The sequence below is a fragment of the Lissotriton helveticus genome, chromosome 1_1 (genome assembly GCF_964261635.1).
Source record: "Lissotriton helveticus chromosome 1_1, aLisHel1.1, whole genome shotgun sequence".
Taxonomy (NCBI): domain Eukaryota; kingdom Metazoa; phylum Chordata; class Amphibia; order Caudata; family Salamandridae; genus Lissotriton; species Lissotriton helveticus.
Window position 1 is genome coordinate 957,721,519 of NC_136057.1, and position 23,944 is coordinate 957,745,462.

Consider the following 23,944-nt stretch of genomic DNA (forward strand, 5'->3'; position numbering starts at 1 on the left):
TGGTGCAAGGGTTATTTGTTTGGTGTTTTGTAACGCTTCATTGGTAATTAAGCCAGAACGATGCCGATACACGGCGAGATTTTATCTCTGACTGGCAGTGGTTATCAGCCTAGAGTGATTGCATATTGTTTGTGTATAGAGGAAAAAAGCCTGGCTATAAATGTTACCTTCACTCGCATTTATGCTATACATAATAATGGCCGCCACGTTTTATCAGCGTTTTCAACTAAACATACTTGTAACCAAATGTAGTCCGCCTTCTCCGAGGGCGTATAGAAAAATGAGCCGTGAGCAGCATACCGCTGACACTGAGGAAGGACATTGTCTGAAACGAGTTTGTCATTTCATTTTTGCTGTAGGCGTGAATAAATCCTGCCGCCTTACCCTGAGTGCTTGAGTCTTCTTTTCGTCAACTGAAGGGACTGCTGAGCATGTATGTATATATATATATATATATATATATATATATATATATATATATATATATATATATATATATATATATATAGCAGCGAGGCGAAACGCGTCTGTCTTAGGAGGGGGTGGGAGGCTAAGCACCAAATAAAGCATTTTTGCTTTGACAAAACTTTGTGTGTGCCTTTCATCTGTGAACCAGAAGAGGTGTTCGTTGTGTAAGAAAAAAAAAAAAATATATATATATATATATATATATATATATAATTACCAGTAGAACGAGTGAAAAAGTCCCATAAATTAGTCCAAGGCACTATTACAATTCACAAAATGCCCTTTTGGACTCACATATAAAGTACAAATTGCTTTTTCTGATTTCCACTATTATATTTTTTAAATCACTGCTAAAATGCTCATTAATTCAAAGTTAATTTTCTGTCAAAACTTTACTCTTTTAAATGTTTCCCGAAATGTTTCTTCTATGTTTCTGACAAACAGAACCACTGTACCTTTAAAAATGTAAATTCACTTGCAAAACGTTACCCGTGATCAAGGAGTGAAGCAACTCCGAAACGCGTTGGGCACCCGTTGTTAATAAAGCGTCTTTCTGAATTACTAGGCCACGGCTCCAGTGAGTTCTTTTCTCTCGTATACTGGATTTCGAATGGATATTGGAGGAGTGGCGTCCTCGCCGTGTTGCCCGTCGTCACATTGAGGCTAGATATACTGCAAATTGCGTTGGAACTTTGACAAAAGCAATCGAGCCGACCCCCTGGAGCAGTACTGAAAGGTGCGACGGAAGGAAAAAAGGACTGCTGCCGCCGGCGACGCTGTAATCTGTGTAGGTGAGCCGCGGGGAGCTGGAGGGCTTTGAGTCACCGAACGGGTTGCGGTCGACGGCAAAAAGCAGTATCAAGGCATCTCGTACCAAGCAACGGAGGAGGGAAGGCGATTTTCGGCATTTACCGACATCAGGTATTTTTGCCGACTTAGAAAACAGACGCATCGGCTTAAGATTACAAGCCGGAAGGATCACCTTATTACCATGGCAACGGAGAGGTGCAACAAGCGGAGAGAGGCAGCAAACAAGCTGTTTGTGAGAACGGCGGTTCCAGGGACGAGTTCCTTGACGGGACAAACCTCAAATCAAGCGCCTGATGAAAAACGAAAGCTCTTGGATCTGCTATGGAAAACAATGAAAAAGGAGCAGTCAAAGCGCTGGGAAGCTTTATCACTTAAAAAATATGTGGATGTTGGAAGGATACCGCGTGGTTTACGAATCTACACAATTCCTACCTTCCAAGACCCTGACCCTGAGATGATCGATGAATGGATGAGTAACAACGAAGGGTGCTCGCTTAACATGTTGAAAATACTCATTAAATATGCAGAGAAAGATTGTGTGAAACTAAATGAAGAAATAGAAACAATTAGTGATAAATTGAAAAATCTATTGAGCACTGATGAATTTGATCAAGAAATGTTAAAAATTAATAACAGATTAGAAAAAATTGAAGAAGAAATTAAGAACAAAAAAGTGACGAAATTTGAAAGAGATGAGGCAGGTTATAATAAAGGACAAATCCTCACATTCAGCAAAAAATTTGACCACCTGCGCAAGGAAAGTGCGGAGGCGGCAATAGCGGCTGCAGGGCAGATTAAAAACAAGGCATCTACTTCGAGTACTACAACTGTGGCGGATGTTGAAAATGAAAGTGTTAATAGAGACGCCAACACTGTCGATCACAATGCTCCCTCTGATATAGTGGGAGTAAAAGACAGATTTTTAAAGGAAATACCCCTGATGGCCGAAGGAAGGGCCCAAAGCCAACAAGGCAATGACAACACCAGCAGCCAGGGAAAAGGTCATGGGCGAGGAGGCAGGGGCGAGGAGGCTGAGGCGAAAAAGCGAAAAACTTCGCCGCAAAGAGCACAGGAGAAACTCCAGTGGGAATGCTGACAAGGGGGAAGCAAGCCAAGAAATGAAGACACAGAAAACTGTGGTAAATCTTTCAAATTATTCTTTTTCTAAAACAGAAATGGAAGTTTTATCAAAGGGATTATCATTTTGTCCTTCTGCATGTTTTAATTATACGGACGCAAGAATTGACCTTTTTCACTTTGTTAGGAAACTAAAATTGAAAAAATAGTACGCTAATAGGAGGCAAACAACCAATCCGAATGTCTCTGAGATCCCCACAGGCATAACAGTAAATGAAATTGACACGTTACATACAATTCAAGAACTGGCAAACCCTGAGTCTTTCATTGATGAACCGTTCCTTAATTTGATCAATACAGGTATTGATTTTGGCATGAGTAGTAGGAGCGAATTCAAGCCAAAATCTATCTTTACTCCTGTAATTAATAACGACATTATCAATTGCTTTGAAAAGGGCATGATCAAGGAACTGAAAAACATTGAACGAAAAACATTTAATGGTAAACAAAACATCACGAAAGAGATAAAAAGCCTGGAGGATCACAGAGACATTGTTATCAAACAAGCGGATAAAGGGGGGAACATGGTGATCTGGCCACTGTCCATGTATTTAGATGAAGGCTTGAGACAGCTATCAGATCAAACTAAGAACTGTGTGGTGTCTCGATCTTGTTATGAAAATGCTAACACAATTGTGGGAGAGAAATTGGTGGAATGGCGGGACCAGGGAATTTTAGAACAGAATGAATATTTATTCCTATGCTGTAAGGACCTCATAATTCCCATTCTCTATCTTTTACCCAAGATTCATAAGAATGCCACTAGACCACCGGGCAGACCTATTGTATCCTCCCGTGGCAGTTCCCTTGAAAATATTTCCAAGTAGGCTGACCATTTTTTACAGCCATTTGTACAAGGGTTACCTGCGTACATAAAAGATACCAGGGACTTCCTAATTAAAATTAAAGCTATTGAAAGGAAGAACAGTTACATACTAATGACCATGGATGTATGCAGCCTCTACACGAGCAATCCACAGAATGAGGGTATAGACGCTTGCAGACATTTTTTGAAAGGAAGGTCTTTGTCCTTCCTATTACATTCAGAAATTATCATAGAAATGATATCCATCTGCCTGAAAAACAACTACTTCCTGTTCAATAAAGTTATGTACAGACAGACCCAGGGGACGGTGATGGGGACCTGCTTCGCTCCCAGTTTTGCAGGTCTTTACCTCGGCTGGTGGGAGGAGCATGTCGTCCGGGTGACCCCCCAATATCAAGATCACGTCGTCCTCTGGGTCAGGTACATTGATGACATCTTCTGTATCTGGGATGGTGACCAAAGTCAGGCAGCAGAATTCGTACAGAGGCTCAATGAGAATGCTCTAAACTTACAATTTACTTGTGAGAAGAGCACCAATGAAATTCAATTTCTAGATCTAAATTTGAGAATAGCAGGAAACAAAATTGAGAACAAACTGCATAGGAAATCAACAGCGGGGAACAGCTTGTTACTAGCCCAGAGCAGCCACCCCAGGAATCTGATTAACAGTATCCCGTATGGCGAACTTCTGAGGGCCAAACGGAACTGTAATACAGAGAGGGATTTTGAAGAAGAAAAGAAGGTAATGTTACAGAGATTTGGTGAAAGGGGTTATAGTACAGACACCATTAATGCAGCTGCTGAGAAGGTAACCAAAGTTCAAAGAGAAGACCTTTTTAACAATAAACCCCCTGAAGAATCGAACAGTCAGATTAGGTTCATAACTACATACAATACACAATCGTGGGAAGTACGGAGGAGCCTGATTAAATTTTGAAGTTAGATGAAGATCTAAAAGAAAGTATTGGCAACTTCCCTTCACTAACCTTCAGGAAAAATAGATCTCTTGAGGACACCCTTATGAAAAGTTTGATTAAAGATACTAAGAAAGCCAATCCGATACAAGGCTTCTATACCTGCACTAAATGCAAGGCGTGCAGATTTAGTACTAACTGTAAATCAATAAAACTCTGTTCAGAAAAACCTGCCTTCAAAATTATGAGACACTTTAATTGTGAAACGGAGTATGCAGTATATGCATTAAAGTGTCCACGCAACCTATTCTATATAGGCAGCACTATCAAAAAGGTCAAATTACGCATCCTTGAACATCTAAGAGCTATCACCAATAATGATAAACAGTACCCAGTTGCTCGCCATTTCAGCACGACACACAAACAAAACCAAAATTTGTTAAAATTCTGTGTGTTAGACTCGGTCCCTCTAAAGGAAAGGGGAGGGAATCGGTTATTGGAGTTACGCAAACTGGAATCTAGAATGATAATTAAGTATAATACCATGAACCCCTTTGGGTTAAATCAGGACGAGAAAATGGAAATACACCTGAGATAAGGAATGAACTAACCTGAACCGTACCTCTATGCTGTTGTTCTTTGTTTTTAATGTTTTTATCAAGTTTCTTTTTTCACTTTTTGTCTTACACACAGTGGTTTCTATTTTTAATAATTGTAAATATTATGGTTTTGTTACAGATGAGAAGATGGGCTTTAAATCAATGCAGTTGATTTGATGGAATTGGAACTCATCCATTATTTTGTGGGAAGATAATGCAATTAGGATCCATTTTCTGAAGATTAAGAATTACAAGTTGGGGCGTGATTGATTTGATAGAGACAACAGAATGATGTGTATTTCTTTTTGAAAGTAGGCAACCCCACTTGGGGACAATACAATTCACAAAATGCCCTTTTGGACTCACATATAAAGTACTAATTGCTTTTTCTGATTTCCACTATTATTTTTTTTAAATCACTGCTAAAATGCTCATTAATTCAAAGTTAATTTTCGGTCAAAACTTTACTCTTTGAAATGTTTCCTGAAATGTTTCTTCTATGTTTATGACAAAACAGAACCACTGTACCTTTAAAAATGTAAATTCACTTGCAAAACGTTATCCGTGATCAAGGAGTGAAGCAACTCCGAAACGCGTTGGGCACCTGTTGTTAATAAAGCGTCTTTCTGAATTACGAGGCCACGGCTCCAGTGCGTTCTTTTCTCCCGTATACTGGATTTCGAATGGATATATATATACATATATATATGTCCAACAAAGATAACAATATCTTGTACGCTCTCAGGAACCACCAACACAATACATATATATATATATATATATATATATATATATATATATATATATATATATATATATATAATTACCAGTAGAACGAGTGAAAAAGTCCCATAAATTAGTCCAAGGCACTATTAAAGTTTAAAGTATTGTATTTCCTGTGCGGTCAACGCATGCGGAGTAATGTCAGATATTCAAGTTAGTTCATCAGTAATGCGTTAAAGGCTGCATTATGCTCAGTTGGTAACTCTTACTGAGGAATATCAGTTTATTTTGGTTTTCGATCATAATCAATATGTCTATACATATTGAATTTATTATTCAATCATCATTTTCAGCTCCTCTTATGCTTTCACATCGCTACTTTGCTCATTTAGATACGAGTTTACCTGGATGACCTCGCTTTCACCTCTGCCATGGAAATAGCACCTCACTCCAGTTCCAAACGTGATGCTGACTAACAAGCCATATCCCTTTCCCTTTTCATTCATTGTTGTTCCATTTACTTTCATTCAAAGCAGCTATACATATTCATTTTAAGTGTCATCTGTAAGCTGCATAGGTCTTAAATGTGGGGTTTCTTTTTTTATTGTAAAGATATAAATGCATTTAATCAGGAGAAATACAAACTGGCATTATAAATATCAATGATAACAACAGTATGTCGTACGTAGGTTAAACTCTTCATGCAAAATTCGCTAGTCATAAAAGAGAAGTTAATTGTAAATAATACTTGACCTTAATTACCCTTGAAATATCTAATGTGTAACCAGGTGCGAGGTTTCAAAGTCCCTTCCTAACCAGCACCCAGTTTGTTTGAAGCTTGCAGCATGTTTTGTAAGACTGCCAATTCTAACCCACACTAGCAAAGTGCACATTTTGATTTCAACATCTGTAATTTACTTTTAAAACTGTCATAGAAGGTACTACAGTTTATAGCAACCATGCATGTAAATGCTAACTGTAGCAAGAGATGTGTTTCCCGCACCGTCTTTGTTCTCACACTGGGAACAATGCACATCCTACACCAATGCAGAGCCAGGCACTCTACACATACTATCGCCAGTCAGAACAGAGAATAAGCACTTGGGATACCCGCAGTGTCAAGGAAACTGTGCATGCTGCTAACATTACAACTAAACCTTCTCCAACATTAAACGTTTGAAACAAAAATTCCAGGGAAGTACGGAGATCGTCAGGGAACAGAATGAAGAAAGAATGCACTAATGCCTTTCATTTCAACGGCACAAGTACAAAGATGGTGTGGTACTTTATATTTCAACGGCACAGGTACAATTTCAATATTGACCAAAGGTTCCCCTTTTATAAAGGAGCTTGTGTGATCTTAAAAGCTAATCGTACTACATAAGATTGTACTTAATCATTGCCTTGTTCAAAGTGAAACCTCTTCCTACTAACAAAGCAGCTGTAAATGTTTTAAAATACAAAACGATGAAGCCACCTGCTTTAAAATGAGCCTACAGCAGTTTAACATCACTTCAAAAGAATAAGCATCTTTTATTATCAGAAGGTAAACTCTAGGACTAAGGGCTCAAAAGAGTCAGCTAGGTTGTAAAACGCAGCGCTAATTTATATACTATGCCATGTACTTACATTTTGTCTTGGCCGGCTCCAACCCTTAAGGTCAGCCTGGGGATAACCGGCGAAGGAGCAGGTACAACTGGTTCCACTTTGATCTGTTTAAAGAAGCACAAAAAACACAAATTATGCTCCCCAATAATGATAATGAAAAGAGATTTCAATGCTTTGAAGGATTTTGTACATAAACATGCAAAAACACAAGGCATCACAATATAATGATGCAGATGGTCTTCATTGCAGACGTTGGCCTTATGGACTTTTGACCAAGTTCCTTCGAACGTTCACAGAATCCTCTCTTTATTGTCAAGTCAAGACTCCTAGGGAAAACTTTTAAGGTGCCACAGCAAACATGCACGCACACAAAAGAATATATTCAATTTTTATAAAAAATTATAATAAGGGATTTGTATCACGTAAAATACTGGAACTGTTAAGTAATTTTAAGACAGCATCATTTTATTTAGCCATCTACATCGTTACTTACCGAGATATGAGGGATCGCAGTGAATAAATGAATATCTATTCAAGTAGTTTTTCCCAGTGACAAAAGACTCTGCCCTTTAGAGATTGAATTAGAACTAACCCTGGGCGAAGCACAACACTATGCTCGCATAGGTTTGCGAAGTTTGCGCTACTTCGCACAACGCGAATTGCACGTAGCACAGTGCAAACACGCATAGCGGTCATTTTTTGCTTGCTCGCAGTCCTGAACAGTCTCCAGGCCTCTTTGCACTCTCACTGCCCACACCCAGTCAGTTGCAAATGTGATTTGGTGGCGTGGTCAATTTCATAGTGCAGTCTGTGATTACAATGGCTTGCCCTGTGAAACATGCTGCATACTGACAGCCTCATCAATAGCCTGTTACGAGGCCTGCCCCATCACTCCTCAACCTTCTGAGGCTTGGAACATGCCTTATGAAGCACAGATTCTTTAAAATATTTGATGTGAGATGGCAGTATTTCTGGGGAATACGACTGCACCCTAAAAGGCAATATTTAAGCACCAAAACATGCTAATGAAAAGAAAAGTAAGGTCCGTTGCTTAGCCCTCCTGTTTTCAGTCATGTGGTAGGGATGCTTGAGTAATGCAAAATGTAATATAGGTCTGACAGTTTAACGAAGGGGGTACATAAATATCAACTCAAGTGACAATACCTCACCCAAACTAGAAAACCCATACCTAGAAGACTGTACAACCAGTGGACTTTAATACTCGTCAATTCTTCCCAGTGCAAGATATGGAACCCACTAATAAAGCATTCCACATTAAGTAGGTGAACATTTATCATCCTATAGGAATGTATGGTAATTCTATATCCGGTTTCGCTATGTTTTGCTGGAGTTTTGTACTTCATGTACATTTGTCTGCTTGACCTACATGCCTGATTAGCACCAGAATACCCTGCTGGAGGGGGGCTGCACAAGAGTGGTGAGATATCCTCCAGAACAATTGCTAAAGGTGAATGTGTCCTTGTCAGAGGCCTTGAAATGACTAAAAGGGGCACTGTTGGTTTCTAAGCACTAGAAAGTGACTAATCTTTAAAAATCCCTATCTCTGGTTCCCTTAAGTGGATTTTTTTTGTTTTGGTGTCATTTAAAAGATACAAATATTTCCTATTTTTATACATGGTGTTGGATTTCTATTTAGTGTTGTGTCTCAATTATTTACTGAATTGGTGTTTTTAAATGCTTTACATACCTGTCTTAGAAGTTAAGCCTGCCAGCTCGCAGCCACGTTACCAAGGGTTGAGCATAGGAATAATTTTCTAAAACCTATTCTGAGCCCTATACTATGTTAGTGGCCTTATTGCCAGTGGCAGACCTACATTTGCCCCTACCAATAATCCACTTTCCAACATTTGGTGCTCAGCGGTGTGGGTGAGGATTTGAGTTTAAAGAGTACACCTTTCAGTAAAGTAAATTAAGATTGTAAAAATCCTCTAAATTGCCTTAGAACAAAACATTTGTAAGTTTGATTTTTGGAATTTGGACTCAACTGTTTTTTAGCCATAGGTTTAATTTTTCCTAATTGTTCTAAGTCTGTTGTGCCTAGTTAATATGACCCAAAACTAGGGAACCATGGAGCTGGACCTGACTAAACTGTCACAGATCGGAGTGGGTGATCTTAGGGTAAAGTGTAGGTTTAGGGGTTTGCCTGCTTCCAACAAGATTAAGAAGACAGGGTTGCTTAAGTCCCTAACGGCCTGGGCTGGGGTAGCTGAGGAGACTCAAGGGGGGATGGAGGGTGAGCCCTCAAACTCACCCCAGAGGGGGGTGAGGATGATCCCTCTTCCATTTTTTCTAGTGTTAGCCATATGATTCCAGATGGTGGGAGGGGGGAAGGGTCCCTTGCTCAGGAACCACCACTGTCCCTTGCAGAGAGACAGATTAAGGCTCAATTAGCTTTGGAGCAGAGGAAACTGGAATTGGCTGAGAAAAGATGGGAGTGGGAGGAGGCATTAAAGAAATGGTGGCAGTGAAAATGATGATGATTTCTAAATGGCCTGGGGTGGTGGTCTTGATCACAAACTTCCCATGGGTATAGTACCCAAGTACACTGAGGGGGATGACATTGACAATTGGCTTGCAGCTTTTGAGATGGCCCTTAGAATGAGTAGGGTCTACTCTAAGTATTGAGGTGCACTTCTGTGAGAGTTGATTCCAGTAGCTGGGAGGGATAGGATCCTGAACTTTAAGGGAGAGGATGCAGAATCATACCAGCAGATGAAGGCATGCTTAGTCAAACGATTTAGTCTGACTCCAGAGCAGTACAGGGTGAAGTTTAGAGGCACCCACAAATAGAGTTCAAAGTCTTGGGTAGACTTTGTGGACGTTTCAATGAAGGCACTGGAAGGCTCGATTGTTGGTAAAACTGTTGACGCATATGAGGGATTGTATAATTTGTTTTTGAAAAAACATATTTTCACTCATGTGCAGAAGAAAAGTTACGCTAGTGGACTCTAAGCAGATAGACACCAGAGAGTTGGGAGAAGCAGCTGATGATTGGGTGAGAACCCGGGTTTCCATTCAGCACCAGGGAGGTGACCAGAAGAAAGGACAGGTCCCTTTCCAGGCAAAAGCCCAGGGAAAAGAAGGTCAAAACCAAAAGGAGTCCTCCAAAGACCCACAAAGACCTGCACAAGGAGCCCCGAGCCAACCCAAATTCAAAGGGATGGGGTATCAGGGAAAGAAGAAATGCATTACTTACCTACAACTACAGTTATCCAGTATTGGTATCTTTCATAGATTCAGATGCCTGAATCATTCCCCGTCGTCTGGATGGGAGTCCCCGGTAAATAAGTAAAGTAATGCCCCATTAGACATAGAGAGTAATAGGCCTAAGGCCTCACATTAGTAACATATCCAGGAGGTTTCCCCGTGGCAGGTTTCCCCGCCGGTACTCTGTATGCTTTGTTGACTTCAAACTGCCTCTCAAAGCTCAGACCAGTGAGTTTGGGGATCATATCTTCGAGCATTGCTGCGCAGGACCTCTCCTTGTCCTCCAGACCTTCCGGGACCCCCAGAATCCTGATGTTACCCCTTCTGGCTCTGTCGTCCTGCTCCGCCAGCTGCTTTTGTAGTGCCCTGGCTATCTTCGCGTGCTCCTCAGTGATCTTGATGTTCTTACTTGTTGCATCTTCAACCTCACTTATTCTACTCTCTGCCGTCTCCAGTCTGGTGTTTGTGCTATGCTGATCAGCTCGGATTGCGGCCAGTTCTAGTTGCATGTTATCTATTGTCTTTTTAGTCTCTCTTGCAACATCCTTGACTTCATTTATTCTTTTCAGCACTGTTTCTAATGTTGCTGTCTCCGTTTTTAGCTTTGCCGGGGACTCCAGATTGTCTTTCCTTAGTTTCTTCAGGTCGTTTGTGTTCTTTACGTCAGCCATCTTTTGTGGCTGTGATTTGCCCAGGCCACGCGATCCGCCTACTGCTCTTGTAGTTGCTATCTGTCTGGTTTGTGCCTGTTCTGCGGCTTGCGCTTCACAGCTGTAGCGGAACCGGCTTGGTACTTTGATACACCGGGTCTTTGTTTTTGTCCTTGCCCCCTCCAGCGCTTGCTTGACTCGTTCCCCTCTACTATTAATACGTGGCGTTTGGTAGTTGCTGCCGTAGCTTGTTTGCCAGCTTAATTTGCAAAGTGATTGCTCGCCTGTTCCTTTCACTAGCTGCAGCGTATTGGCAGTTTGGCCTTTGGTAGTTGCTGCACCGCGGCGAGCGCTCTGCGCCCCTTACTTGCTACGAGGTGTTAAGGTGGCTTCTCTGCCCTTAGTATCCGCTCCGGCTACCGCGCTTGTGCATGTGCATCTATTGCGTACTCGGCGCCTGCCGTGGGAGGGTTGAGCAGCTCCTTTTGTTTCTTTTCTGTGCGGTTGGTTTATTCCTATGCTCCGGTTCCGGTTTTTGGCGCTTCGCTCCCTCCTTTGGTCTCGGGTGGGGGTCTCCAGCACCGATCGTGGTCGGGGGGCATCTTTTTCCCCTTTGCGTTGTCTCATTCCCTTGTTTCCGCTTCCTCCCCCTTAGGCTCCTCCCTTCCGCTTCCGTCCTACCGCTTCCGCCTGTCGTAATGGCTGCCTCCAGCCGGTGCTTTCGGTTTCGAAACTATTTTAAGCGAGCCTTCTCCGGTAAATGCGCAGGGCACGCCTTTCCAGGTATGCCCGTTTGGCTGGGCTGCTGGTGCTGTCCTCCCTTCCTTCCGCTTGAAGCACTCCTTGTTTGTGCCTCTTTGGCGTCTTGGCGTACCTTTTCTTCACTTTTGCTCTTTTTTCACCATTTCGCTGATTTCACTAATCTTCTTACAGCCTCCTGTTGTTTGGGGTTAGCGGCGCGTTGCTGTCTGGTTCGTCACCGGTGCGTGTGTAGCCTCTTCATATGACCCGTCTCGCCTCTATCTTGTACCAGTCGCCATCTTGCTTCTCTCTTCTCTCTTCTTTGCCGTGACCTCCGAGTCCGGTTTTAGCTGTTTCAGAGCCTTTGAAGACCTCTAGCCTTATTCACCTTTTAGCCCCAGTCTTCATCGCCTGATGGTTAATTTTCCGAGGTTGACTCCTCGTGTTTGGCCGGTTAAATTCGCCTTAGTTCCTCAGGTTTCGCGGAGCTAACTGACCTAGACGACCATCTCCTTTGTCGTCCAAGCCCGAGAGCAATAATCTGCTCCCCACTAAGAGCAGACCACACTGATGCGATCTTCACCTTTGCCAGGAAAAACCAGAACCTTACATGGGCGAGCTGCAAGATTGTGCTCACACAGGACTACTCGAAAGCTACGGTAGAAGCAAGAAAGGGCTTCCTAGCCATGAGAGAAGCACTGCGGAAAAGAAACCTCAACTACTCCTTCACGGGACCTGCCCGCTTCAAAGTTACGGACAACTGGAGATCAGTCATCTTCGAGGATCCAGAGGAACTCAAACGCTACCTGAGAGGACCGCCGACCGAGGAGATGGAAGTGAAGGGCCAAGGCCAAAGTGCCCCAAAGAGAAGTGCCTCACCGAACAATGAGGGAAAATCAGACTGAAAACACAATAGACGGGAAACAGACCCTAAGAATCTACCTCATAACCAAGAACTCTGATCTACCTCAAGACTCCCGGCCTAAAAAACTTGGAGACCAAGGAGAAACAACACTACACCTACACCTACCTCATAGCTCTAGCAAAGGAACGCGGTAGAGCCAGGCGCCAACAAAAACAAACAGACAAACTCCCAGCAGGAAGAAACGCCGGCCAAAAGTGGGCACGGAACTAAGGAACGGGAGGACAGACAATCAATGGCCGATGTAGGAATACATCACCAAACTACCTCAAAGACCCCAAGACCCACATCCGAACAACCGACGCCCACCACTAGAATTTGCACAAGCTTTAGAGACTAAGAGGCACAGAGACTAAAGAACAAGAGAACGCTGATCACTGAAGGAATAAGGAATCAGCAACCTACCTCAGGAAGATGCGGAGCAAAGGAACTTTGTTGTCGCACACCCACTATGCAAGTAAGGGGGGGAGGAGGGTGGAGGGGGGCAGGGGGGGGTGCGAGGAGAACATATATGGGCTGAAACTACTCTTTTTCTATCCTTTTCTATCTCACCACATCTATCACCTATCCCTAGAGAGGGCACGATGGAAGACTAAACACAGTACCAGAACAGGTAGACGTTCAGAAGCTAACCAGACAAAGAGCCAAGGTAGACAAAACGAGAGATGACACACAACTCAGACCACAATCTTACGACCGACATCAAGATAGTGTCGATGAACGTCAAGGGGCTTTATCACCCAGTCAAGAGAAGGAAGGTCCTAGACCACCTGGCCAAGCTCAAGAGTGACATCTATGTCCTGCAGGAGACAAGACTAGAGGAGGGAGACATAGACCGCCTAAAGGGCAGCTGGATAGGTGAGGTAATAGCAAAGAACAAAAAAAATGGGGTAGTAACAATCGTTAGCAAAAGGTCGAAACTCACACTAGCCAAGTCAAAAGCGGACACAGAAGGCAGATTACTAGTGGAAGTGGAAGTGGAAGAGGTGTGGCGCCGCGGCCAGGGCGACTGACGCTGGAATCTGGGGACCACGGTTCGATCCCCGGCTCCGGCGGCAGGTCAGCCCAGCACCATGTGACTCTGGGCAATAGCTCGCTTAATCTTCCCGACGGCCCCCCAGCGCCTAGAGACCCTTACAGGTGATTGTGCGCTTTACAAATGTGGACTTTTTAACCAGCCTGCTCAGAGGTGAGGAACCCATACATGTGGCAAACATCTACGGCCCCAACACCGAGGATAAGGCATTCTGGGAAGAGACCAGCAAGGAGCTGGGGAAACTGCCACTAGGAGAGCTCCTAATAGTTGCTGGAGACATGAACCAGGTCCTAGACCTAGCCCTAGACAGACACCCACAAAGACACAGCCAGAGTACACAGAAAGGCAACACACTGCGGAACCTATGCACAAAACTAAGGCTCGGGGACCCATGGAGACTGCAAAACCCAGACCAGAGAGAGTACACCTTCTACTCGACTCCACACAACTCCTACAGTAGAATTGATTACATCCTCATATCAGACACACACACGCACCTCATAGATCATACGGAGATTGGCCCAAGGACCATCTCAGACCACTCCCACATCTGCCTAACACTGACAGGCAAACACAATGAACGCCCAACGAGAAGATGGAGATTCGATGATGACCTACTCAAAAATACGAACACCAGTACTGAAATAGAACTAGCCATAAAAGAATACCTCTCAAACAACGACAGCCTAGACATAGATAGGGAGACCCTGTGGGACGTGCTAAAAGCCACGGTACGGGGGACGATAATAAGTATCAAAGGAAGACAGAACAGAGAAAGAGGCAGGAAGATAACCGACCTAGAGAAAGAAATCAAGACACTAGAATCAGGACACATAGCTAATTTAGAGGACAGGAACACCCTCACGACCCTAACGAAGAAAAAATACGAACTGAACAAGATCCTTAGCGAGAGGGCAGGAACCTGGGTCAACAAATACAAAGCAATAACCTTATGCTCGGCCAATAGAGCAGGGAAAGCTCTGGCGTCATACCTCAAAGGTAAACAGAGACAACACACAATAGCAGCTGTCAGAGACAGGGCAAACAAATCACACACGACGAACAAAGGGATACTTGACACCTTCAAAGACTTCTACGCGCAGCTATATAGGGAAGACGGAACACTAAGCGTAGATGGGGGCAAAGGCCTGCTAGAACGCATCACAACACCAGAACTGACGGAAGCCCAAAGAGAGAGGCTTGACACTGAAATAACAAGTGAGGAGATAGAAAGAGCGGCCAAAAGCTTAAAGAATAACAGGGCATCAGGCCCAGACGGGTTCACAGCCAAGTTCTACAAACACTTCATCGCCACACTCAGGCCAACGATGACATCAGTATTCACAAGCTGTGTGCACAAAGGGCGTATGACCCAATCAATGGCAGAAGCCAACATCATCGTAATCCCTAAGGAAGGCAAAGACACACAACACCCCAAAAATTACAGACCAATCTCGCTCATAAATGTGGATTGTAAGATATACGCCAAGATCTTAGCAATCAGACTTAACTCATACCTGCCCTCCCTCATACACTGCGCTCAAGTGGGTTACCTGAAGAACAGGATGTCACACGACAACACAAGGCTACTCTGTCATAATTAACCACGCGGCCAAAAGCAACAATGCGGCGGTCATGATCGCCCTTGATGCAGAAAAAGCTTTCGACAGGGTATCATGGCCATACCTAGACCAATGCATGCAGAAATACGGCTTAGGCCACAACTATAGGAAGATGGTAATGGCCCTATACAACGAGCCCAAAGCACGAGTAGTAGTGAACGGAGGCATGTCAGAGCTGCTAGATCTTAAACGAGGAACCAGACAGGGGTGCCCGCTCTCACCAGCCCTTTTTCTACTGGCTATAGAACCCCTATTCAGCATGATACGAGCAAACCCAGGCATAAAAGGAATACCCATAGAGGGAGAGACCTTCAAGTTAGCAGCATACGCTGACGATGTCCTCATTGTAACAGAAGACCCAGAAAGATCCATTGCAGCTCTAATGGACACTATAGACCAATATGCCCAGGTATCAGGATACAAATTGAACAGAGAGAAATCGGAGTGCAAACCACTAAATATCCACACCAACAGACCTGGCAGAGGAAAGCCATCAAATACCTAGGCCTCCTTTTCGAGAGAGACCTGCACACCACACTAGACCAAAACGAACAAGCTATCCTAAACAAAATCAAGGAGAAGCTCGAGGGATGGTCACCAAAATTCACTACATGGTGGGGGAGGATAGAAACCATCAAAATGATGGTCACCCCAATGGTTAACTACTTGCTCAACATGCTACCACTAACCAACACAGCAGACTTTCTCAAAAAGTTAGACAAGCTAATCAACACATTCCTCTGGAGAGGGAAAAAACCCAGAATTAGCCTTAAAAAGCTCAGACTGCCCAAAACATTAGGAGGCCTTAACTTAACAAATTTTCAACTATTCCAAACAGCCTGCATAGCAAAACAAGGCCTGTACTGGCTAACTCCGAAGAATGACTACACCCCGGCCTGGCTCTCTCTGGAACGGAGAATGTTAGGCGGGATGGAACCCGTAGCCCTGCTCACGGCAACGAAGCACCCTGCAATAAAACAAAACCCAATACTAAGGAACACAAGACTAGCCCTACTAAGAATAGATAAGCTACTAGACACCAGCATAAGGCAAACGCAACTAGAATCCCTTTGGCACAACCCCAGAATAAAATACAGGAACAACACACTAGACATGCACACATGGTACAGACACGGTATCACCACAGTCAGCCAGCTACAGCATAAGGGAACTCAAGCCACTTTCGATACACTTAAGGAACAACATAGGCTTGACAGCGCGGAGCTCTATAACTTCCTAAAGATAAGAGTTGCAATCACCAAAGCAAACAAACAAGCTCACACCCTCAATATTACAATACGCAACTAGCCTAAACATAATAGGACACCAAGTGGCACACATGTACAAAGCCCTATGCCCCAAGACCTCTAAACTAAACAACAGAATCATAGCCCATTGGGGAACCGTTGCGGGGAAGGAACTTAGTGACAAGGAGAGCGCCGACCTCTGGTCCTCTACATCAAGAAGGAAGGTGACAACAACACTAGATCAGACAAAATTCTGGCTGATACACAAGGCCTACTGGACCCCAGCCAGACTAGCATCCATGGGTATTAGAGAAAACAACTCCTGCTGGAACTGCAACAGCCAGAAAGGTGACCACACCTCCTCTTCCACTGCACCAAGGTCAGGAAACAATGGAACTCAGTTAACACACTAATAAACGACGTCACAGGGGCCACCCTAGCACTTGACTTCCACCATCTAGCACTGGGGTACACCGATCCCTCCATAAGATCCGAAACAGACAGAGACCTGATTGACCTCCTGCTCACAGCAGCGGTCAAGACGGTATTGACCAATTGGAAAGACACAGCGAAAGCCACCTTCAAAGCCTGGTTCAACTGGGTCATTTTCCTGCGGGGGGCTGACAATATAACAACCAACAGCCTACCGAACGCAAGGAAGAAAAGTGAAATGTGGCTCTCGCTGGACAACTACCTGGCCTCACACAAGCCACCCTGAACGCTAGGGAGACAACAAGAAAAGAAGCCCCAAGCAGGATAAGACACCACTGAATAGACAACTTCAGATCGCCTACTCTGCTAACTAGCTGCGCCTCCCTACTCTCTTTTTTCCATACCTCTCACACGCCACCAGGGGAACGAAAAAGCATTTGGACAGTATGCAAGGGGGAATGGGGAACGCCGAAAGAAACGGAAGAAGAAGCAAGAAGAAAATGGACAAACCACCCACCCCCCTGTGGTAAATAAATAAATAATACCTCTATTTTTGACTGGACATAACAATAACAGATAGCTCAATAAATAAGAGTCAAGATTCGAGGTAGTAGGAGTTTGCAGGTTTTAATACAGCATAAAGGACAGGAACAGGACAACCTGCACGGGCAAGATCTGGGATGGCTAGCCAACAGGGGGGCCCCGACAGCTGTCGGGCAGGAGCTGGAATGAGCGCGCTAGCTTTTAATAACAATACACAAGTATATATACTAAAACAATTGCATTACAGTACATACAGTAGGTGTGACAGTGGGTGGAGTTAGCAACAGTCGCGAAAGATAAGGGTGAAAGTAGGTGTAACAAGAGGCGTGTACAAGGCGTATACATAGACATGTGATGTAAACGTAACAGAATATGTCATAAATGGGGCGGAAACATGGAGGGGGCTACCTAAGGAGCCGGGACCTCTAACCTAGTGGTGCGCGCAAACTGACAATGACGTGTTACCAGGAGAAGCTGGGGGCTATGACTTCTGAGCTAGAAGCAGAGACTGAAGTCTGGAGAGTCAGAGCGACATGTACCTAAACACTATCTAGTATCTGATGTTTAGAGAACATGTTGATGGAATCCAAAAGTTATCAGGGCAAAGGCTAACAGACACTAAGACTGGTGCATGCATTATTCTACATGTAGTGCGTGTTGAGGAATATTAAATGACCATAAATACAGTATTTCTCTTACATGGAGACGTAAAGGCTAGACGATGACTGAAACTATTGATGCGATTCAGTAACTTAGGAATGCAGAGAAGGAGGGCTGGACTGATAACTGGAAGCATAACATACTCTTGGCAGACTGGCAGGCAGAGCCAGGCCGAGCCGGGCACTGTGAGGCAGGAAGTAAGTGAAGGGTCAGGGATACAGGTGGGGGCTGTATCGCTCCTCAGCGAGGGTTCAGGAGACAGGAGCTGAATCTGAGTCCGGGCCCTTTTGAGGCCTAGAAACGGGGACTTTACAATGAAATAACGTGCACACTGAGAAATGTGGCAACGTAGCTTTTACATAGGCCTAATACTCGTAGCTTTCACGAGAACTGGAAACTGGCATACTAGAGTTGGACACAACTGTAATTGCGTCTTTAATCGATCATAAGGGATATATATATATGCATATTAATCATGTACATATAACATAAGATGGGGGACACGTAGGGACACAGAACATGGCAAAATTTACTTTTCCACATTCCCTCCTTGTCACTACGTTTCCATCAGGAAACATCAATATTCATGATACCATCTATCATTTCATACAGTATCATTTGCTCGTCTCGAATTTTCTTGGAACGGGATCTAGGACGGGACTTGGGACTAGGAATACAAGAGGTAGCACAAATGCCGCAAATCGCAGGGCCACATTGTATACAGAGGCAGCAACTGAATATGATCGCTACTGCAATACCTAGAAGTGACAATATTTTCCATCCCCAGGCAGAAATAATACTCCAAAACCAACCGGACCATGTCCAGGTGCCTGGATCCTGGTGTAACTGATGGGCAATTTTATGAAGTCTGGTTATAGCTGAATAAACAGACGGCGCGTTATTTGGAATGAAAATGCAGCAACTAGATCCGATGACTCTACATGCTCCTCCTCTATCGGCCAGTATGACGTCAAGAACGAGACGATTTTGGAGCACGACAAATCTCATAGCAGATTGCTCTTCGGTTAAGTTACCTAGGGCAGAAGCAGTCTCATTCACTACTGCTTCAAGGGTTCTGGTCAATCTACGGATTAACTTACTATTCTGGATAGGTCCTATAAAGAAAAAGAATCCTCTATTGAAATCTGTATACTGTTCTAGAGCAGTTTCAGTTTGATCGACAATCGGGGATTCAATCTCCCTTCTATGTCTAATGTGTACTAGATGTGTGTTTCTATGATAATCAGATGGGGCTAGAAAAACTGGTGGCAGTAGGAAGGCAATGTAACAGGTTCCATCCCAATCGAGGGGCAGACGAACATATGCGGTCTGACCACAAACAAAATAAGAATGACGTGAAGCTTTGAAAATAGATTTCCCACTGTCACTATACTCGACAATAGTAGTACAATCACTATGTCCTACATGTACGGAACCATTATTTCGGACACATAATTCGCCTTTGACTGGTAATACTGAAATAGCAGGTAAGTCTGGAGTAGGATCAGACTGAACATTCAGGACCATGAATTTCGAAGAATAATTACCCAAATTATAAACTTCATTTTCTAGATCTAACCCTGTTCTGTGGGGAAGACGTTGCTTGTCTGGAAAACATGTACTGTTCAGAAGGGACATATCAGTTGAGGATGACGTTAACGTGGACCAGGCTCCACATGAGCCATTATGTGAAAACGGATAAGGAAACAGTGGCAGAACTCCCTTCGGTGTCTGGAAAGGGGGGAGTCGACCACACACCCAACAATTAGTGGCATTGCTGGTCTGGTGTGAATAATGTAGCATACGGATGAATGAATTGTTGCGCATAGCAAGACGATAGGATAGTTCGTGAGGAGGCAGATCACTAAACGTGTGCTCTACTGTAGCATTAGAAGACTTATTTACATGAGAAATTGGAAAACATAAATGAAATGCATAACTCGTGCAGGTAACCATTAAGCTTAAAAACAATATAAAACTTAGAAAAACGATACATCGGATTGAGTTTTGACTAACTCTCTCACTATGGGGGTCTATTTCATACATGTCAGATACCTGTCTAACCGTTTCACCTAGGGGAGGACTTAGACAATTAAACTGGCTGACTTATTTTACTAGACCGTAGCTTACTTTTATACTCCTGCTGCGGAGTTTTCTCTAACAGGGAGGGCTTGATATCAATGTCATTTGCGGGACAGTCCTTAAGAATAGTATCTTGGCAGTCTTTAAAATCTTGACAATCCTTGGAAATGTTCTTGGAAACAGCTTTTAGTCCGTGAAATTTCTTGACGTGTGACAAATGCACCCACCCCTTCCTGCCTTCCAACTTGACGGCAGTACGGGTGGTTAGAAGGACTAACTTCGGCTCCTTCCAGCGAGGCTCCAGCGGACTTGAACGATCAAAATTTCGGACAAGAACCAAGCTTCCTGGAACAATTTCATGCGGTTTCACCTCGGTATTGTCTGGAAATGCGGCGGCAACCTGTGAACGACAAGAGTGTAGGGCAGACATCAAGGAAGCTAGGTAATCTGTCAGCATATTACTGGAAACATCTGTAATACTTCGGGGTCTAGGTGTACCCCATACATTCGGGGGGCGGCCGAATACGACCTCATAAGGGGACAGACCTGATCTGGAATGTGCGACCATGCGCATATAGAACAGAGCGACTGGCAGAGCAACTAACCAGTCTACACCTTTTTCTTGACAGATTTTGGCAATGCGGATTTTCAAGGTTTGATTATGTCTCTCTACGAGACCGGCTGCTTCTGGATGGCGTACACAATGGAACTTCCACTGGTACCCTAACAAAAGGGAAACGTGCTTCATTAATTCAGATGAGAATGGCTGGCCGTTATCAGAATATACGACCCTGGGGAGTCCATAACGGGGGAAATATTCACGAACCAACTGCTTGGCAGTGGTCGCGGCTGTGTAATCTGGGACTGGATATGCTTCTGTCCACCTGGACAAAGCGCATACAACTACAAGGACATACTTGAAACCTCGACATCGCTCCATCTGAATATAATCCATCTGGAGGACTTCAAAAGGGTGGTCAGGAGGCTGGAATCCACCTTGTTCCACCGGGACACTTTTACCTGGATTGAATTGACAACATATCATACAAGTACGGACTTTCTGCTTGGCTGCAGCTCGTAAATGCTTGTTAAACCAAATGTTCTGGATACTGTCTAACATGGCTTTTTCTCCTAAGTGTGCTGGACTATGTGCGGTATTAATAATGACTTGAACCATTGAGTCGGGGAGAAACCATGTGGCTCTACCCTTCGTCAACCATCCCTGATCTGTCTGGACCCCTCCTTGTTCGGACCATTTCTTAATTTCCTCGGGGGTAGCATGTAACTGGATATCTATGACATCTTGAGTAGGGTCCTTAACTGTCATACAAGTAGTCTGTTCTAGAGTGGATGTCGGTGTCTTGTTAACTGGTATGTCTGGTGTCTGTGCTGTAAGCTTGGCTGTTCGATCTGCTAGATCATTACCTTGGGAAATAATGTCAGTGACTTTCGTATGTGCTTTGCATTTCATAATAGCGATGGATGTCGGTAAATGTATTGCATCTAACAGAGCTTGAATGAGGAGACCATGCTGAATCTTGGTTCCATGAGAAGTCATGAAACCTCTCTCTTGCCAGAGCACTCCAAAGTCGTGTACAACTCCGAATGCGTAGCGTGAATCTGTGTAAATATTAACTGTCAGGTTCTTGGCGTGTATGCAGGCTTGAGTCAGAGCAACTAGCTCTGCTGCTTGAGCAGACAGGGTGTCAATACGGTGTGTTTCAATAACTTCAGTGTCAGTAGTCACTGCATACGCGGCTACTAGTTCTCCTGTACTTGTTCTCATACATGAACCATCCACATAAAGTGTCAGGTCGGGGTCTGGTAATGGAATATCTGTCAGGTCTTGTCTTGGTTTAGTCATAGTGTTAACAACTTCCACACAATCATGTGTGGCAGGATTTAAAGTAACTGACGGTAACAGTGTAGCAGGATTTAGAACGTTGCAGCGTCTGATTTCTATGTGTGGCTGGAACAGTGTCAGTTCATAACCTGTTAAACGTGCAATTGTCAAGTGCTGCGTCTGTGTTCGGTTTAAAAGAACTTCCATGGAGTGTGGAACTTGTACTGTCAAGGAATGTCCTAATACTATGGAATCACTTTGTCTGATAGCTAGTGCTGTGGCTGCAACTGACTTGAGGCACGCAGGCAGAGCCTGGGCTACTGGATCTAGTGTGCTCGAAAAATAAGCACAGGGCTTGTATTGTCCTGCTTGATCTTGTGTAAGAACAGATAATGCTGTACCATCACGTTCTGTGACAAAAAGTGTAAAAGGCTTATTGTAGTTCGGTGTAGCTAGAACGGGTGCTTGGCATAAAGCTTTCTTTAACTCATTGAAACTAAGTGTATGTTCAGATGTCCAAGGGAGGACAGTCGATACGGCTGCCTCCTGTGTCGTTAACTGTATCAGTGGTTTGGCTAGAAATGCATACTGAGGAATCCATTGTCTGCAATAAGAAGTAAGGCCGATAAAAGAACGTACCTCCTTCTGTGTCTTGGGCTGAGGGAGACTCGCTATTAACTGGATACGGTCAGGTGTCAACTGCCTACCCCACTTGGACAGTAAGTGGCCTAAGTAGATCACTTGCTGGACACAGAATTGAAGCTTCGAAGGGGACACCTTGTGCCCCATCTTGGCTAGGAAATACAGGACTGTAAGCGATGCTCGCTCGCAAGCATGTTCAGAACGGGCTGTGATCAGTAGATCATCGACATACTGGAGCAGGGCAGTGTCAGTTGGCATGTGAATGTTGTCTAGTTGTCTCTTAAGTGCTTGACTGTAAATACTAGGACTTTCTGTGAAACCTTGAGGAGCTCGTGTGAATTTATAGCTCCTTCCATTTAAACAAAAACCGAAAAGGTACTGGCTGTCTGGATGAATGGGGACACTGAAAAATGCGTTTTTGAGGTCTATGACTGTGAAAAATGTAGCCTCAGAATCAATGGCTGTCAATAGAGATGAGATATCTGGAACAACTGGATACTGGGGAATGATACATTTATTGAGTTCTCGAAGATCAATCACTAATCGATATACTGGGGGTGCATTTGGATCAGTACGTTTCATGACTGGAATGATAGGAGAATTACATACATTGGAGTCAGTTTCTACAACTACTCCTTGAGCAATGAGCTCGTCAATAATTTTGGATAAGGCTGCTACAGCCTCAGGTGGCAATCTGTACTGTCTGATTCGTGGCAAGACTATACCTTGCTTGAGAGTCACACGATGGGGTGTGATTTGCATGAAGCCAACATCAGTTGGACCTTGCGCCCATAGATGCTGCGGAACATTAGACAATCTCGGATCAAAATCTCGTAAAACATAGTGACCCTTGAAGTCACGTAAAAACAAACGTATTCCCTCTGGGGAACAGCAAATAACTGCACCTAATTCTTTCAGTGTCTTAATGCCTAACACATTTTCTGGACATGACTTCGTAAGCAGTAGATCAGTAGTTCGGGACAATGGACCTACTTCTAGAGTAACTGGCTTTGATATCTCGTTTACAATAGGCTTTCCTGAAAATCCAAGGGAAACATTTCTAGAGCCTGAGAGCGGAGCCCCTGGAACCTCGTCGTGACTAATGGTAGTCCTACTTGCCCCTGTATCAATCAGAAACTTTCTGTCTTTCCCTAATACTTGACTATGAACATAGGGACCTTCTTGATCTACAGGAATCTCGATGAGAGGCA

At 43.9% G+C, this 23,944-nt stretch overlaps 1 protein-coding gene across 2 annotated transcripts in view; it reads right to left on the bottom strand.

The window, feature by feature from the left end:
- TAF3 (TATA-box binding protein associated factor 3) overlaps positions 1–23,944 on the bottom strand; it is a 640,592-nt gene that overhangs the window by 175,116 nt on the left and 441,532 nt on the right. For both annotated transcript variants that reach the window (XM_078677024.1, XM_078677032.1), the window contains exon 4: positions 7,107–7,189. In XM_078677024.1, coding sequence (XP_078533150.1) covers positions 7,107–7,189 — 83 coding nt within the window. The remainder of the gene's footprint in view (positions 1–7,106; positions 7,190–23,944) is intronic.